We start from the raw sequence: 17849 nt of genomic DNA on the forward strand, positions 1-17849 counted from the left end.
TCTGAAGTGCAGTATCCACACCGGTGCGGTGACTGACAGAAACATTAGATTCATCCGCGCTGACAAGCTGTGTCGAGGCACAACGCACGTACATATAACTGTTCCGCATATGACTGCAATTGCAGGTTTCAAACAAGAGATGTCGACAAAGAGGAAAAATCGCGGACTGCAGCTTTAACTAATAACATTAATTAATGAGCGTATGAAGCCCACATTTAATGTTACTGAAAAAAGTTCAGTGATCTGTCAGATCCTGTAGGTCAGTTAGGACAGTTTACTGCTGAACAACTAATTTTGTCAGTGTGAAATAACACAGAAATCGAAAATGAATAGTAAGTTATATATCTTCAATCTCCCCTCGAAGCTCCGACAGTCCTCAGAGAAGCTGTCAGTCACGACGGTCAATCATGATGACATGCTCCATTTCTATAGCATCAAATTGCTAGCTAAAATCAAACTTATCACAAAAACAAACAATTTAATATATATCAGAGTGATAACAACTACCTTAATTGACCAAAACCATCTTTCGGAAAATCTTATTTGAAGCATAATTTATTTTTTTGTTTTGACTCATTCCCATTCATTTGCATGAAGAGGGTGAGGTTTATGACCTCTACTGCATCCAGCCACCAGGGGGCGATCAAAGAGCCCGCAGCTTCACTTTTCAGGACGTATGGGGCAAACCCGGTTCAGGCCAAATACCAAGCTCGGAGCCCTTTCTTCGGACAGCATGCCAAATACGCATACTATTTACACTTATCTGTAAGTGTGAACTCATGAAACAGTATTTCTGACAGCTTTCAATGGGTTCCTCAGGTGCGGACCACGGACAATAAGATTTTTGATCCCCTCAACAATCTCACACTCCACATCTAATCGATGCATCTTAATCATTTTTCTATCCATCTAAAACACTCAAAATCCAATAGAGACAGTAAAGGCACTACCATCTACGTACCAATTCAGAATTTTGCTCCATTGCAGCCATGTCCCGTTTTCTGAGCCTTTGCAATAAAGTGCACCCTCTCCAGCCACTTTTTACCACAGGAAAAGAAGATGCCATGACAAAACCATAGTTCTCTTCTCGGCTGCACATCTTTTGCCACCTTTGTGGTTTAAACCCTGCCCTTTACACTGGTAACTCATTTCGCATCAGAGTAGTTTCGAAAGTTCCAACATCCATCCTTAAAGCTATGGGGCACTGGTCTTCATCAGCATGCAGCATTACATTAGACCTGAAATTAAAGATATTATTCTCGCCCAAAAAGCTATGAGATTATTTTTTTTTTTAAACAAACAAAAAAACACACTTTTGCTGTTGCAGAAAGTTACGAGGGGCTTGCTACTCTTTCCCTAATAAGGGAAGATCCCCCCTCCGCTGTTAAAGCATAGTTGCCACTAAACTATACCATTGCACTGCTCGAGAAGCTAGTTGTGAACTTAAGAGGGGCTTGCTGATCTTCCCAGCTGCACTAAAAAGGGATGATCACCCCTCTGCTGTTAAAGCAGTTGCGCTAAACTATACCTTACACCACTCGAGAAGCTGCTGAACTCTTACGATGGGCATGCTGATCTTCCCAGCTGCGATATAGAAGAGAAGATCACCCCTCCATTGTAGGGGCATGGTGCTCTTCTTTGCTGCTTGTAACAGATGAGCACCCCTTCACAGCTTGCATGGGCATGCTTGCCCCTAATCGCTGTTCATTTCAGAGGGACATGCTGCTCGTCCCGATATGTCCTACGCTTGCCTGTTTACTTTCCAGTATCAAAAGGACCCGAATAAGACCACTTGTTTCATAGAACCAGGCAAGTTTCCATCTCTGTCTCCCTCTCTCTACGAGTTAATACATTAAGAATTAAACTTGATATTTTATTTTATAAACCATTAAGATATTGAAAATTGAAATTGTATGGAGTTTAAAGAAATACTAAGCTGTCAAGCTGTTTTTTTTTTTTTTTTTTTTTTTTAGAACAGTTATTAATCCTCTCTCCCCCTCTACCTCCCTCCCCTTAAATATTACAAAAAATAATCATTATGATTGGGAGGTTCATATTAATGGTTTTATTTTATATTACTCTTTTGGGGTGTTATTACAGGCCCAGCTAATCTTTATTATTGTAAAGCTGAACACCATACGGAACCATACTGCCAAACCAAATTTTTTATATTAATAACAATAAATATGTTCTATTGCCAAAGTGGTCCTGACTGAAATGCTCCATGACAAGACCAAGTCCATGAAAATATGGTCACTCGATATACCGCATACTTTCATATTTGAGTACTACAACACTGCTATAATGCTTATTTCTCAGTAGATATTGAGTCAATAATATTGACAGTGTTAAGGATACTATGCTTTCATGAAAAACGAACTACAAACATCTGAGTAAACAGGATGTTACACAATTATTAGAATTCTGACTGACATGTTTCAGACATCGTCCCAAGCATCTCTAATATAATGTCAATATTAATATCAAATTGGTGGTACTAAGCTTACAGTTGGGAATTCATCTCAGTAAGTCTATTTTTCACCTTTTCCCAGCACGAGATATACTGATGGCAGCCAATTTTCAGTTAAAGTTCCTGTTCTCTTTATTTATGGAATCAGTTATGGAAATCAATTGAGTTTTGAAGGCCTCAATGTTATCAGTAAACTCATTCAATAGAGGAAGATCTCTATATCAATCTGCAGTGTATGTAAATTAACTTGTTTTATAGACTCACAGCTGCCCCTGGTAAATCTGTTTACTTGTGTCATATTTGCAAAATGGGGATCCTTTAGGATTTAATCGAAGTGCTGACAACTGAAAAAACTCTGACAAGAGTTTTGCATGTGAATGGCAGAACACAGCTGACCGTTTTTAACCCCACCACAACTAGCATATATCATACAACACCTCAACACTCATAATAGTTTGTGTCATAACAGTACTATTAGTTAAAGTCAACATGAAATCAAAATGTACTTTCTTAATACATATTCCTGGTCTTAAATGATTCAATGTTGCATACTATTCTAAAGAAAAAAATGACTTCATTGAAATTTTCATAAAAATGTTTGTTTTCATTTAACTTTAAGCTGACAGAAGAAGAAGAAGTGATGAAGAAAAAAAATTGTTTTCTTATCATAAGCACCTCTGTTTAAAAAAGTAAAAAACTTGTGTTATTATACTTGTAACTTGTGTTATATATACTTGTGTTAAAAAAGTGCTCTTGTAAATTTAATTTAAATGAGTTGCAAACAGGAATTCATGTTGACATTAATCGAGCAGATTAGTCATAATATTTTGGGGCTATATTACAGAAATTTCCTGTTTTAGTAATGTTCTATTTCAAATTGAAATTACCATGGTTACAGAACAGATAAGATAGTATTATGAGTTGTTTCTGTATTGAGTATGTTTCTGTAATACAGCCCCTGGTCCCTTGTTTCTTTAACTGACCTTTTACTGTAGTTTGTGTGGTCAGTAGTATAAAAACGGAAAATACAGTAGCCTTCAATGATTTCAAAGCATTGTCATTTTATGATGAGTGTGTGGGTAAGGGCTTTGAAATGGTTTGTAGACTGGCCACATGGAAGCACTAATGGTTGACCTCTTAACACCCACATCATGTCTGGGTATATATCGGTGAAGAATTCCACACAACCTCACCACAGGTCGGGCAGCCGATCCACGCGTCACTGATGGCGTTGAGAGCTACGTCTGTCTTAGACTGCCTACATGCTGTGGTGTGTCTTCTCCCACAACCTTACGAGGTGTGGTCTGTATTGCTCCAACTGTTGAAGTAATGAACCACCCAGTACGTCAGTAAAAAAAAAAAAAAGTTATTTTGTGAGCATAAAACAATGTCTGTCGAAAGCACAATGATAAGTGTTTTCTGGAAATGGTCTTCAGATACACTATGATATATAATACGAATTCAGAATGATTTTTTAATCATATAATTAATTCATAGAATAATTCTCTTGAGGAAGACATTGTGGATCTCAAAACAGTTTCAAATATTTTGAGACTGATAAAAAAAAAAAAATAAAAAAAAACAGTAAACAATTGACTTTGATTGAAAACATTTTAGGAAACAACTGAACATTTAATTATCTAAAAAAATGAACTTACATGTAAATTATCAGAGTAAAATTCAAAAGCCAAGTTCGGTTGAAGGCGTAACAAGGGATGTTCCAGTGAAGACATCATGGGTGTGCTATCTTTGGGTAGAATCTCTCAGGACACACTCTGAAACGATTACATTACCACACAAAATTTCAACATACTTTGTGGCTATGTCATAAAATCAGAACTGTTAAAGTACTTTACATGCAGCTGGTGTCCCTGTTGTCCCCTGTGACCTTAAACATGTCACATGTCACTCTTTAATCTCTGAGCTGACTATTGAGGGTGCAAAGACCACAGTGAAAAAGAATCCTGGCAACAGTGTCCTAAAAGAATAGGAAAGTGTATAATTGAAAAGTGTTTGTCAAAGTAAATTTACAACTGGTTTAGTTATTTTACTCAGTCAAGCCAAGTCTGAGCTGTTAAGGTTACGGTTAAAAAGATTTTACAGATTTCAAATTCAGAGGTATTTAGTTTAGTTTAAGTAGTTTAGGATAAAATAGAAAACTGCCTTCCCATGAATTATAAAAGAATGCTTCTTGAAGAATATGTGATAAAATGCTATAATGGGAAAAAAAAGCTATAATGGGAAATACAGAGGCAGAGGATAAACTCAAGTACAGGCTTCATTGGCAGGTGATTTCAAATCTTGATGCACACTAAGTCTGATGAGGCAAAAACACAAGGAAACAACCAGGAGAACAATAATTCAAAAAGGGTAGAAACAAGTCTTAGGGTAAATTTACACAACAACGATGTACTAAAAATGTAAACGTTTTGGAAAGTTTTGCGCACAGACAACAAAGTTGTCAAAATGTTCCCCGTTCAGTTGGATCCACAAAAATGACTAAAAACACTGTATTGTGCATGCCAGGCCAGTAGTTGGCGATGTCACTTTGTAAAGAAACACTTACATGATAGACTGAACACGTAATACACATGCGCATGACTTTCACAAATTGGGTAATTTCCAAAAGGAGGTTTTGGGAGATTTAGTAAGGTTTAGCTAACTTCTGGGTATAAATTTTCCTCAAAATATGGTTAGGTACACACACATTCAGTCTGTTATGCTAGTAACACTTTAGAATAAGGTTTTGTTGGCAATTAATATGTATTATATTAAGAATTAACAATGAACAATACTTTGTTAATGGATTAATAATAAAAATATAATACTAAATGATAAATAATAATATTCTACTTATACTAATGCATTAAGTTGTACAAATAAATTATTGTATTATGTGTGAACATTTGTTACGGGTGCTGCTGTATAGATGAGGCGAATACGGAAATCCACAATATAATAGGCTTTAATGAACAATCCAGGAAGAGAGACAGCATAACACACATTAAACAACAAGAACGGACAAGGAGTGCAGGGAGTGAGTCCAACTTAAAGGGAGTGCTGACGAGGACAACAGGTGCTGGGAATCTGGGGAGGTGGCGGGAAGACTGATGAGGGAAGTGCAGACAGGTGTGCAGAACAGGAGGATACTGGGAAACGAGTCCGGGAAGGCGTGGATGTAACGTTACCTCCAGGGGTGGGCACCCTGGAGACCTACAGGCAGGTGCGGGTCTAGGACCTCGGGCCTTCACAGCGGGTCAGGAGTCCTGGATGGCCACGGCAGGTCAGGAGCTGTGGGTGGCCGTGATGGGTCAGGGGCCATAGGTGGCCATGGCAGGTCTGGAGCTGAGGATGGCCATGGTGGGTCAGGAGCCGTGGGCGGCCATGGCAGGTTTGGAGCTGAGGACGGCCATGGCGGGTCTTGAGCCCCACCCACATGTTTGACGCCCACATGTTTCCCACCCACGGGTACATGCCCCCCACGTGGCTCGAAAGGCTCATGGAGAGGAGTGGGCTCGCCGGCTGAAGTGGGTTTGTGGGCTGCTGGAGCGGGTTCGGCGGCAGCTGGAGCGGGCTCGGCAATGCATGGAGCGGGCTTGACGAGGCACGGAGCGGGCTCGGCGAAAACTGGGGTGGGCTAGGCTAAGACTGGAGCGGGCTCGGCGAAGACTGGAGCGGGCTCTGGAAACAGGGTCCAGTCCATGCCCTCGAATTTGATTAAAAGCCGCACTGGAACTGGAGCGGGCTCGGGGAAACATGGAGCAGGCTCAGTGAGGACTGGAGCATGATCAGTCAAAAAGTCTATAAACCAGTCCTCCTCCCTTTGTGAGGGCTCAGACTGGGCGGCAGGCTTTACATGAAGCTCTGGCTGCTCGGCGGCAGAAAACTCAGGAAACTGGGGCTGCACAGAGGCAGAAAACTCAGGAGACTGGGGCTGCGTTACTGCCTTCTTTTTCCTCTTAGGCCATCTGGGCCCAGTGGAGGATTTTTCCTTGGCCATTGGGGGGTTTGGGTCCGGCAGGACACCAGGGGAATGCCGACTGGAGGGGCAGGCGGAGGAAAATGGAGATTGGCGAATTGGACAGGCCGCCTGTGTTTCTGGGGAGACTGGACGAGGATCGCACGATTTATCAAGAACCTCCTCAATAACAAACTCAGAACAATTTAGAAACAAAATCAGATTAATTGCATCGACCTGTTAGGGAAAAATAACAGGCAGGTTCTTTAAAATGGTTTGTGTCCTCATCCAGCCCCGCCAGAAAAACGGTGTTCAAACAGGCATCTGGCCAATTCGCCAAATAAGCAAGCTTGACAAATTCCTCCAAATACCTCTCCAGTGAACGACCATCCTGCCAGAACCCACAGAGGCGATCCGACGCTGCTGATGGCTTGGGAGGTACGAGAGATACAGGGAGCTCGGGAACAAGAAAAAAAGCCCATTTTCTTTGTGGAATTCCAGCGGTATTGGTCCGTTCTTCTGTTACGGGTGCTGCTGTATAGATGAGGCGAATACGGAAATCCACAATATAATAGGCTTTAATGAACAATCCAGAAAGAGAGACAGCATAACACACATTAAACAACAACAAGAACAGACAAGGAGTGCAGGGAGTGAGTCCAACTTAAATGGAGTGCTGACGAGGACAACAGGTGCTGGGAATCCGGGGAGATGGCGGGAAGACTGATGAGGGAAGTGCAGACAGGTGTGTGGAACAGGAGGATACTGGGAAACGGAGTCCGGGAAGGCGTGGATGTAACAACGTTAAAAAACAATCAATATTTATATATATATATATATATATATATATATATATATATATATATATATATATATATATATATATATCAAGATAACCATCAACGTAAACATAAACTATAACCGACAAAGGATTAATCTGAACAGGGAGTATATATGTATATATATCAGGAACTAAATAAGATACAGCTGATGATAATTAAATAACAGGAACAAACAGGGACATAACCAAAACTAAAAGAGCAGGAAACATGAACTAAAAGAAACAGAACAGAATATCAAAATAAAAGTCCATAACAATGACAAAAAATAGGCTATATATAGTGAATGAATATAGTATAGGCTATTTATAGATTAACATTAACCTAGATTAATAAATGCTGTAAAAAAGGTTGTCAATTGTTATTTCATTGGTACTTAATGCATTAATTAATGTGAAAGAATTGAACCTTATTGAACCTAAGTGTTACCAAAATGTTTGTTCACCTTTTTTAATGTTTAAATGAAGTGGGTGGGTTGGGTTGATGACGAAGTGATATTTGATGGCAATAGTTCATAAAAGTTTGAGTCAATTTGATTACTCCATAATTTTTTTGCACAAAATTGTCAAAGTTTTTAAATGGTGTTACAAACAACCCTGGCCATCTTTATTAATAAATAACTAAAGAGTACGAAAAAACCCAGGCATTACAAAGAGTAATTTTCATTCTGGTCGCATCTTTCCTGCGCATGTGATGAAAGTTGTTGTCAAGAAATGTTACTGACAGCCGTCGTAGTTTGATCCACGCCTTTCACCACATTTCCCGAATAATCTAAAAATATGCATTTATTTCATAGCCTACTTGCTTCATTAAATGTGTACTTTCCGCAGGTAGTAATGTTTCAGTAATGCCAGAGAAGCAGACAGAGGATGGACTGCAGTGCCATAAAGTGGGTGGGCACATTCTGACCTTATCCGTTAAACTATAAGTGTGGAAACGATCTTGTCCATGCGGACTTCTGCGAGACTTATGAGTGTGCTGAATATGCCTCCACCGACAGCAGTAAAATTACAGATGGTGAGTATGATGATAGTCTGCTTGCGACACTTAAGGAAACCTTTGATTATTTGGTGTTTTTTTTTTTCTCAATATATGATGCTGTATGAAACGATTATAAATGATGTTGAAAGCAATTTAAATCGCGTTGTGTACTGATGCTTTAACGTACAGTGATATTTTATGTTCAGTCGAGAAGCGCAGGTGAATGAACCAGCTAACCAGCTAATCACTGTTTTAGCGCGAAATCTACAAAAAAAAAAAAAACCTTTGCATTTGGTGAATCTTACCGGCTTGTTTGGACTAAAAACTTTTTTGAAATGCCCCAAAATGCTGTCTGGTTTGGCTACTCGCTTGGTTTTGAGACAGAGATGTTGCTTTATTTACGCAGAATAAACCTTGGCTTCATTATTATTAGAGTATTATTATAACAATATGTTATGGGATATACAGTATATACTGTAATAGCATAATATTATAATAGTGACATGATAGTGTTTTTTGGAACTTTTATTCATAAAGTGTTAGTGGAGACAGGAAACGATGGAGTGATGGTGAGTGAACATATGAAGTCTTGTGAGACATACACTGAAGTCTCACAGTTACCCTAACCCCTAAACCTAAACCCTACCCATATCCATAATGCTAACCCTAATCTTTATATGCACAAATATAAATCCCCTGATAGATTTGCTAAGCACCAGGTACACAATAAGTACACTGATCACGATGCTTTACATTTTAGTGTAGGTGCACCTGATACAAAGTTTGATCTGAATGGTTTCGGTGTCCTTCACTTTGTGCCTTTGTTTTGTTTTTGTACAGTTGTAGAGGTGTGCTTTGCATGTGTAGCTCTTTGTGGTTCTGAAACAGTATTTGCATTAATCCATGTTTTAGAGATAAATATCAAAATTATCAAACATCATTGGACTTTCCATGTGTCTTTTTTAGGAATACATTTTATGAGACCATGTGGAATAATTGAGGTACTAGAGTAATTGTGGTTGAGCTGGGCTTTAGTATGGAAACTGTGAAGTTGTTGTCAAGGAGAGGTTATCTGTTATCATGAAAGGTTAAAAGAGTCTGAACTTCCGTAAATGGTGTCTCTCTATTTGGCTTTTGCTATTACCTTGAGGAGATACACTGCCCGGCCAAAAAAAAGTCACTGTTTGGATTTTAATAGGCAAATACTTAAGAATCTATGAATGGATCATTATTACAGTGATTATTATGTTTCTAGCATGTTATATGTTTGGCAACGGTTCTTTTAACCCTTAAAGATGGAATGTGTAGCTTTTCATTTCTTAAACAACCATGTAGGAAGACACACCATGGCCATATTCCATGATGACAATGTCAAGATTCACCAGGGTTAAAATTGTGAAAGAATGGTTCAGAATTAAATATGTTATGAACACGTAAGAAAAGCTGAAGCTTTTATTCAAAGCTAGTAGTTCCAATCAACCTGAACCATTTTTAATGCTTGCTAGGCAGCACTATTGAAACACCTCTTGATTTCTCTTTTTTCCCCTCCTAAATTGTCTGAAATTAACTCACAGCTTGATATGCTCTATGCAGTTACACAGACTTGGGTAAAGTTGGTTTTATATTCGCACATTCGGACATCCGTATTCAATAGCCTTGTTAATCACACTACATTGGACATTCAGTGGACATTCACAAGTAAATATGCCATTAAAAAAATACTTGCCTATTTTGATCGACTGTGAAAAATGTTGTAAGTTGACAGTCATTGGTTGTCAATATCATGTAGCTGCTTAAAATTCACAAACATTAATTTATTGCACATTTATTGGAAAGTCTGAATTTATCAGAAGTCCGAATGTGCGAATATAAAACCAACTTTACCCAAGTGTTACACAGCTAGACCTGCTTCACGGCATACATCACATATTTTACTCGTAGCCTGAGTGGAGTTAGCCAACAGCTAACTATAAGACGAAACGATCTAATATGCAAGTCTCAAAACAATGCGGACATTATTTTATTCTATTATACAAATTAAACACTTTGCAAACAATGCTAAAAAACAATGCTAGCAAAAAAAACTAGACTAATACTATTGTCTCTTTTTGTCAATGTACTTTTCAATTCTGGAATAACAATAAATAAAACTATGTAATGATATTTGTAGAACATAGTGTAACAAGGGCTACTTTACGTGGTCGGTGGACATGGTTTCCAAACTAGGTTTCTGTATTCGCCGGTTCTGTCAGCTTAGTCAACGAATTCACTTGTGTTGTGCTGCCCACAGGGAAGCTTGTACAGCGACAGTATTTACGACACTGGTAACAGACAATTGCGCTTATCAACCACATGGGGGAACCATGAGCAAATGTGCCATGGTGTTGCTTTAAGCCTATTCCCAGACTAAAATGCTTGCTTGAGTAACTGAAAGCAACTTGCACTGTTGCACTCTTCAAATGTGTCCTTGCCATTGTTTTGTCTCAAGATGCACAACAGTAATTCTTTTTCTAAGGCACATTTATAAAAGCCAATTAAATGCCCTAAATTAACTAAGGCCTAATCCTGGCTTTATCTAAGCCCTGTCTGTGAAATCTGGCCCTAGTCTTTTGTTAATGATTCCATCCACTATGCTTGCACTGCAAAAACTTGCCTCTACCTTTTTGCAAACTCCAAAAACATACCTAAACATACAATTCACTACAGTTTCCAGATGAAATAAACACTAGTTGCAGTAAAACACCAACAACTTATATTCCTTTTCAAACTAATAATGATTACAGAAGCTGATTATTGATTACTAAAGACTTATTTTCCCCAGTTCATTTCACAATACTATGACCTAAAAAAAAATAATTATAGTGTATGATTTGAAAACTAAAAAATGTAAGTTTGCTTCACATAAACAGGTCCATGTGTATGGCAGTGTAGTAAATTTACAGTAGCTCACCTAGTAGGCCAACAGCAAGGGTATCCAAACCTGCTCCTAGTGGGCCACTGTCTTGCAGTGTTTAGCTCCAACTTACTTTAACAGGTCTGCCTGGAAGTTTCTGGTATTCAAGCTTCTAAGTTTCTAGGGTGTATGGCTCTACCATTAGAGAAAGCATCACAGCCAACTTGGCCCATGAATGCCTTGTTAACCAATCACATTACAGCCTTGATTCACTGTGTGCAGATACCATAGTAATGAATGAGTAGTACCATAAACCAAATCCTACCTGTTGCAAAATTGTCAGTGAGTTCTCTTTTAAAACTGTAAAAACAGATAAATCCAAAACCAATGTTTAATTGAAAACATGCAGAAGATTATTGAAGATGTTGATTCATTAAATGATAAACTGTTTTCCCACAGAAGCAGTTTATTCAGCATAGTGAAGCCTCTCCTCCAATGATATCCATTCAAAAAAAAAAAAAAAAAAGACCTCTGGATTCCTTCCCTGCATTCCACTGCATTATGCTTTTTTTTCTTTTTTCTTTTTATTTTTTGCTAACCTTGGAGGCTTGCCATAAAGAGGCTTTGGCCTAGTAAGACCTTGATTAGCAAGTTCAGATGTGTTTAATTGGGATTGGAGCTAAGCTCTCTGCAGAACAGTGGCCCTCCGGAGCAGGATTGGAAACCCCTAGCCTACAGCATTGCGCTTGTGATGCAGAGTGCAAATCCTATGAACCACGATTCATGACAACAAATTCAAAGGATCCAAGACTTGTAGAAACATGGCTAAAATGGCAAATGTGTTTTTATCCCATGTTTGTTTTTGTTAACTAAGTGTAAGCGGTACGCTAGGGATACACCGAAATGAAAATTTTGGGCCAAAACTGAAACTGAAAATTTTGGATACACCTGGCCGAAAACAAAAAATGTTTTTTTTTTTTTTTATTAATAATTTATTCATTTGTTATTTTAAATTAGCTTTTTTCTTTGTATAATTGTATTATTATTAGACTTTTTAATTTAATTCAATATTTTTACTGAATCTGAATTAGAAAATGCAAGCCAATAAAATAACCACACTTTTATTTAAAGTAACACAAAAATTGGACAGAAAATAGACCTGTATTAAAATAATGTGAATATCAATATATTTAATATCAATATATTATCTTCATTCAGTTCTCTGCGACAGAATCAGATTTAGCAGACTTATTTTCAAAGTATAGTTCTACAAAGCTATTATTATCTGAGCATGTGAGCAGATAGCAGGGAGTGGATCAGTGAATGAGAGGGTAGTGTCATTTTACTAGCGTTGCCCAGCAACCATGTGACAGTACAGTAGGGCTATTGCAAACAGAAACAAACAAGTCCAGAGAAATTTCATGTCGGCACATTATTTGAGCAGACTTTCCTTTTCCGGTGAGCATGAGTGGTACATGATTGGAGCGTTTGGGCCGTGAGCGACTAAGCAGAGAGCGCACGCGTGGAGCAGAACATTTTGAGCAGAGAGCGCAGCACACATGGAGCGGAGAGCTCACCCTTAAAAAAATTAACCATGGTTTTATCATAGTATGTTTTATCACTGTGTGTATGTGTTGACTCGGCGTTTAAGTTCGCCCAAAGCCACTGGAAAGCAAGCCTGCAGCCTTTGGCCAAAAAAGCATAACGGCTAATGCTAACGCTCCGCCTCTGGCGGTACGCAGGGAAGGAGACCAGAGGCCATTTTTTGAATGGATGTCAATGGGTGAGAGGCTTCACTATGCTGATTAAACAGCTTTTGTGGGGAAATAGCTAATCATTTAATTAATCGACAGCCTGTTCGCTAATCTGTTAATGTTTTACACTAAACAATACTTTCGTTGGGAACTATATGTAGATTTTAGCTTGATAAAAATGTATTTTTATAAGAGAAGGCAGACTAGGGAATGTTGCGAATGTTGCGACGCAGGGAAGGAGTTTTGAACGGCCAGCACTGATGTCACTGCCATTACACAATAGTCTGAGAGTTGTTGCACGTGATTAAGTTAGCCGTTACGCTTTCTCCAATGGTAATAGATACAGACCCTCTCATCTCCCTATAATATACAATCCCTGGTTCACCTCCGTGTTGCTTCCAAGCCGCTGACTGGACGGGGCAGAGTCACGTGACTAAACACGCGGTAGAATGTTTTTAAGGGGAAAGTATTAACAGGATTATAAAACTGGATAACTGACATTAGAAAATTACGTCGGTTAGAGCAGTGTTTCTTAACTGGTGAGACCGTTCTTAGTGGGTCGTGAAGTGCCTGAGAAAAACATGTTGTCCCGATTCAGTATCTGCAGTCAGATGATGTTGTCAGGCTATATGTCAGTATCATTATTCTAACGTTATTTTCGTAGCTTGTTACGAAATATAGCTTTTCTCGATTGCTAGCACATTATAACTGATTCATTTGACACAATTTCCCAAAACATTTATTCAATTCTAAAAACATTTTTTACTCAACTATAAACATTTCACTTGTTTTCACACACATTCCAATTTTATTAATGATTTCTACACAAAACTCTACACAAAATGCTCTATTTCACAGTGGTTTAACCATGTTCTCATTCAGACACAAACACATAGTATAATTAACTCAAGTGTCACTATGTAAACTCAAATAGCACACATTTATCCATCAGTAAACATTCAGTAGCAAAAATGTTGACACACCAACCAGAATCTCTGGATATCGGGATAATATAAACAGGAGCACAGGTGATTGTGCTTTAGAAATTGAATCCTAGAATCATCGACAGGGTTTTATACTACTTACACATTCAGAATAATTACAGTACACAGTAACAGTACTTTATATGAGAGAAATTTCACTATTGTGTCCAGTAAACTGTAGCACATGTACACCCTCAAATTTGTGAAATTTACAGTTTTTTTCAACTGCTTACACACAAAATCTTTACTTGTCACACAATTTCTGAAACCTGACACTCATACAACTTGAACCATACACCAAATCTGCAAAACCATACACTAATTCTCGGCCTTCAACTCAGTTTTCAATTTCATATAACACTTTTTGCAAAACACAACACACAATTCTCTGTGTAACACACAACAATCTAACAGGAAGTATCTTGATTTCCTTTTTCAAACACAACCATTGCTTCTGTCCAACTACACATGGTTGATGTATTTCTTTTCTTTCGTACTGTGTAATACTATATTCACAACCACAAATGCTTACAGTAAAAAAATAGTTTCGTTTCAGTCTTGCTTTCATATTTACTGTGAATTTTCCACATCTCTCTGCCAATTACTTTCAATCTTGTACAGAAATGTACACAGGAGCTCATGAAAGAAGAGCTTTAGGTTTTGAATAACTGTGTGTATATGATATATCCATATTGAATATTATGGCAAAGGTGTTTGCAACGTAAGACAAATGTTTGCTTTTGAGATGTATTTGTGATATTTTGAATGTAGTGCTTCATTTTGCAAGAGATGTGAGGGATTTTGCATTTTGTGTGTGCAATTCTTAGATTTGTGTGTAAAGTTTTGAAAAAAAGAGCCAAAGTTTTGAAAATGTGTGTAAGCAGTTGAAAAAAACTGTATTTGTAGATGGGGGTTTTTCTCACGTGCTGAATTTTTGAGAGACGACTACCTAAGGAAAGTAGAGAAAGTCTTTTGTTAGAAGACCAAGAAACTGCTATAGTATTGTATTGTAATGAAATTTGGCTGAAGGTACAGAGGATGGCAAATTTATTTATTTATTTATTTATGTATTACTGTAATTAACATTATACTGTACTGTGTTGCATACACATTTCATATTTAGTTCTTTGGTTTTTGAACTTCTTCTTGTAAGATCAACTACTTCATCTATTTTCATCTCCTGTAAGATCACTTTACAGTAGTGAAATCAAAATAATTTTTTCCTTAAGCAGCTCATTGTTGCATTTTACTCTTGTTTATCTGCACTTATCTTATCTGCACTCTTTCATTTATGTTGTACACTGTAATAGACACTGAGCTGCCAATTTATTCTTAAATACCAATAAGAGGTTTTTTGTTACAGTGTTATGAATTGATCTCACTAGTGGTCACTGGGCAGGGAAGTAATCTGTGTATTTGCAGGTTTTGTGTGTCATCTGAGGCCAAAGTTTGATTTTGACAGAAGTGAATATGTTTTTGACTGAAATATTTGATTTTGACGTGGAAGTTTGATGTTTGTACAAGTTGGTGTGTAGTTACGAGATTGTGTTTATAGTTGTGAGAAAATGGTGAATTGTTTTTTTAATTGTGTTTTAGCAATTGAGAAAAACTGTAAAAAGTCTCTCTCACTTCAGAAAACTAAACTTTCCTGTCCTGTTAGACATTATACTGTGCTCGTAGCGTGCACTCTTCAAATGCGGCAGCACGCGCTGTATGTCACTGCATATATAAAAATCACAAAAGAAACTACGAACATGCAATGTTACGTTGTCAATTAGTAAGTCACAAAATAAACATTGTGTGTCAGCTGGGAAGGATTTGCATGCATGTATGATGTTCATTCTATTCATCAGGAGCAGTTTCCATGTTTCATGTATTTTTTCATTTCTGTGGTGGATCATGCCAACTTTATTGTATTAACAAAAATTAGTTTGGGACTGCTATTAATAGCCTTACCTTACAGGCCTATTTATTCATTAGTCATATTCATACAATTTATGTGTATGTTAAGTAGAGTGGGACAGTACTTGTGTGTGTGTCAACAGTCACGACCCACTTTTTTTAGAAATATATATAATATCTATTTCTAAAACAAAATTTCGGTGCATCCCTACTTTTTTCAAATACAATAGAGTAGTGGTTCCCAAGCTTTTTAGAATGCCTTACCCCCTGAGGCATTTAGCATCCTTCTCTTCGACTACAGTCAGACCTTTTCCATTAATGGAAAATACTTAAAAAATTTTTATATTTAAATTGATTTTCCAGTGCATTTTTTACCTTTATAAATACCTTTATAAAATAAATAATGTTTTAAATAAAACATGTTCAACAGAGAAATATGCAATGATGATAAAAACAGTGATACTTTTAAATATTAAACTAAAACCACCAGTAGGTGGCGGTAAGTCACTTTCTCAATGAATGAGTCCATTCATTCACTCATTTATTTATTCATTCAGTCAGTCAGTCAGTCATTCAGTATGGGTCACTGAATCATTGATTCTCATGATTCGTCCAAAGCTGCAGACTCATTCATAAAACACCGCTGTGTGTTGCAGTTCTGCTGTGGCTTTCGTTGGAACTATTATTTTGTTGTAAAATAGAGCAAACAATACTGTTTAAAACGCACATAACTTAATATTACCCTTTTGTGTGTTGAACTGTTATATAAACTCAATGTCACATTTGCAGTTGTGCGGATATTTGGGAAAATTTGCATTCTTGCCCGTATAATATTCAACATTATAAACAAGAACTCACACGGAGTATGCTTTTATATCAAAGAGAGTTTGAGTCTTAATTGATCTCTATACACCACAGTCTGTGTCTATATTGGTTCTTCATGCTAGTACTGTAAGTGCTAAACCCCCACTTTTACAAAGGTACATTGTCGAGAACGGCCATAATATAGCACGATTTGCTAAGGCAGCATACTCTGTACACTACTTGTGTGGATTCAATAAGTTTTGACCTCAAAAGATGAGGTAATTTGATTGGATTTCATATTTGACCTTTTACAGTATTTTGCCTGTTAGAAATACATGCTCATTTTAATGTTATTTTAAGATGGGGTGGATTTAAACGAATGGTAAAACTCAGCATTTTGTTTGTGTCACCCCTCTGTCACCTTGCATACCTTAGTTTGGGAGCCACTGCAATAGAGAAATAAAGGTGTGTCCACACTTTTTTGTTCCGGACCAAAAAAAAAAAAAATAATAATAATACATTTGGTCCTGGTATGCTGTGTGTTGGGCTAAATGCATTCAATGGTATATTATGGAGCTGACAACTCATGAAAAGCTTATAAAATGTGTAAAGTCAAAACAGCGGAAAAATGAAAGATCTACTTTGAGGAGACCCTTACAAAAAATAAGTTTATTCAAGTGTGCTAGTATACTTCTGTTAAACCAAAAATAAGAAAGTATACGTTCAGTCTACTTTTTATGTACTTCTCAGAAATATACTTAAAATTTCACTTAAGAATAAACTTAAACTCACAGAAAAGACTATTTGGCCTATAATTGTGCTCAATCTTTTGATCGAGATATACTTAAAAGTATAATTGAGTATTCTAAGTAAACTTGGCTTGTTGTTGTGTTTACTCTTTTGATTGAGAAGCCTAATAAAATACTTTTTTTCACATAGTTTTACATACTGTCTTATAAAATTGCATTGTTTGAAACTATTGATTTATAAAGTAAATATGTTCCTAATTCTGAGTAGGGATGCACCGATCCGATATTCAGATCGGTATCGGCGCCGATACTGCCATTTTTGCCGGATCGGGTATCGGCCGGACGGGACCGATCCAAAATCCGATATTGTGCGTGTACTATTCTGTTGTTGTTAAGCTCTACAAAAGGCACAAACACATTAAAAAGCACCATAAAGTTTCTGTGCACTATATTCCAAGTGTTCTGAAGCCATTCCATAGTTTAATTTGAGGTACAGATGAATATTTTAGTTGTTAA

The 17849-nt window shown here is 37.4% G+C and overlaps 1 protein-coding gene across 1 annotated transcript in view; it reads left to right on the plus strand.

Annotated features, from left to right (window-relative positions):
* The first annotated feature begins 7939 nt into the window (after window positions 1-7939).
* LOC125264897 (tumor necrosis factor receptor superfamily member 11B-like) overlaps window positions 7940-17849 on the plus strand; it is a 56807-nt gene continuing 46897 nt past the window's right edge. The window contains exon 1 of the mRNA XM_048184694.1: window positions 7940-8284. Coding sequence (XP_048040651.1) covers window positions 8216-8284 — 69 coding nt within the window. The 5' untranslated portion in view covers window positions 7940-8215. The remainder of the gene's footprint in view (window positions 8285-17849) is intronic.

Source organism: Megalobrama amblycephala, linkage group LG3 (assembly GCF_018812025.1).
Source record: "Megalobrama amblycephala isolate DHTTF-2021 linkage group LG3, ASM1881202v1, whole genome shotgun sequence".
In the NCBI taxonomy this organism is placed as follows: Eukaryota; Metazoa; Chordata; class Actinopteri; order Cypriniformes; family Xenocyprididae; genus Megalobrama; species Megalobrama amblycephala.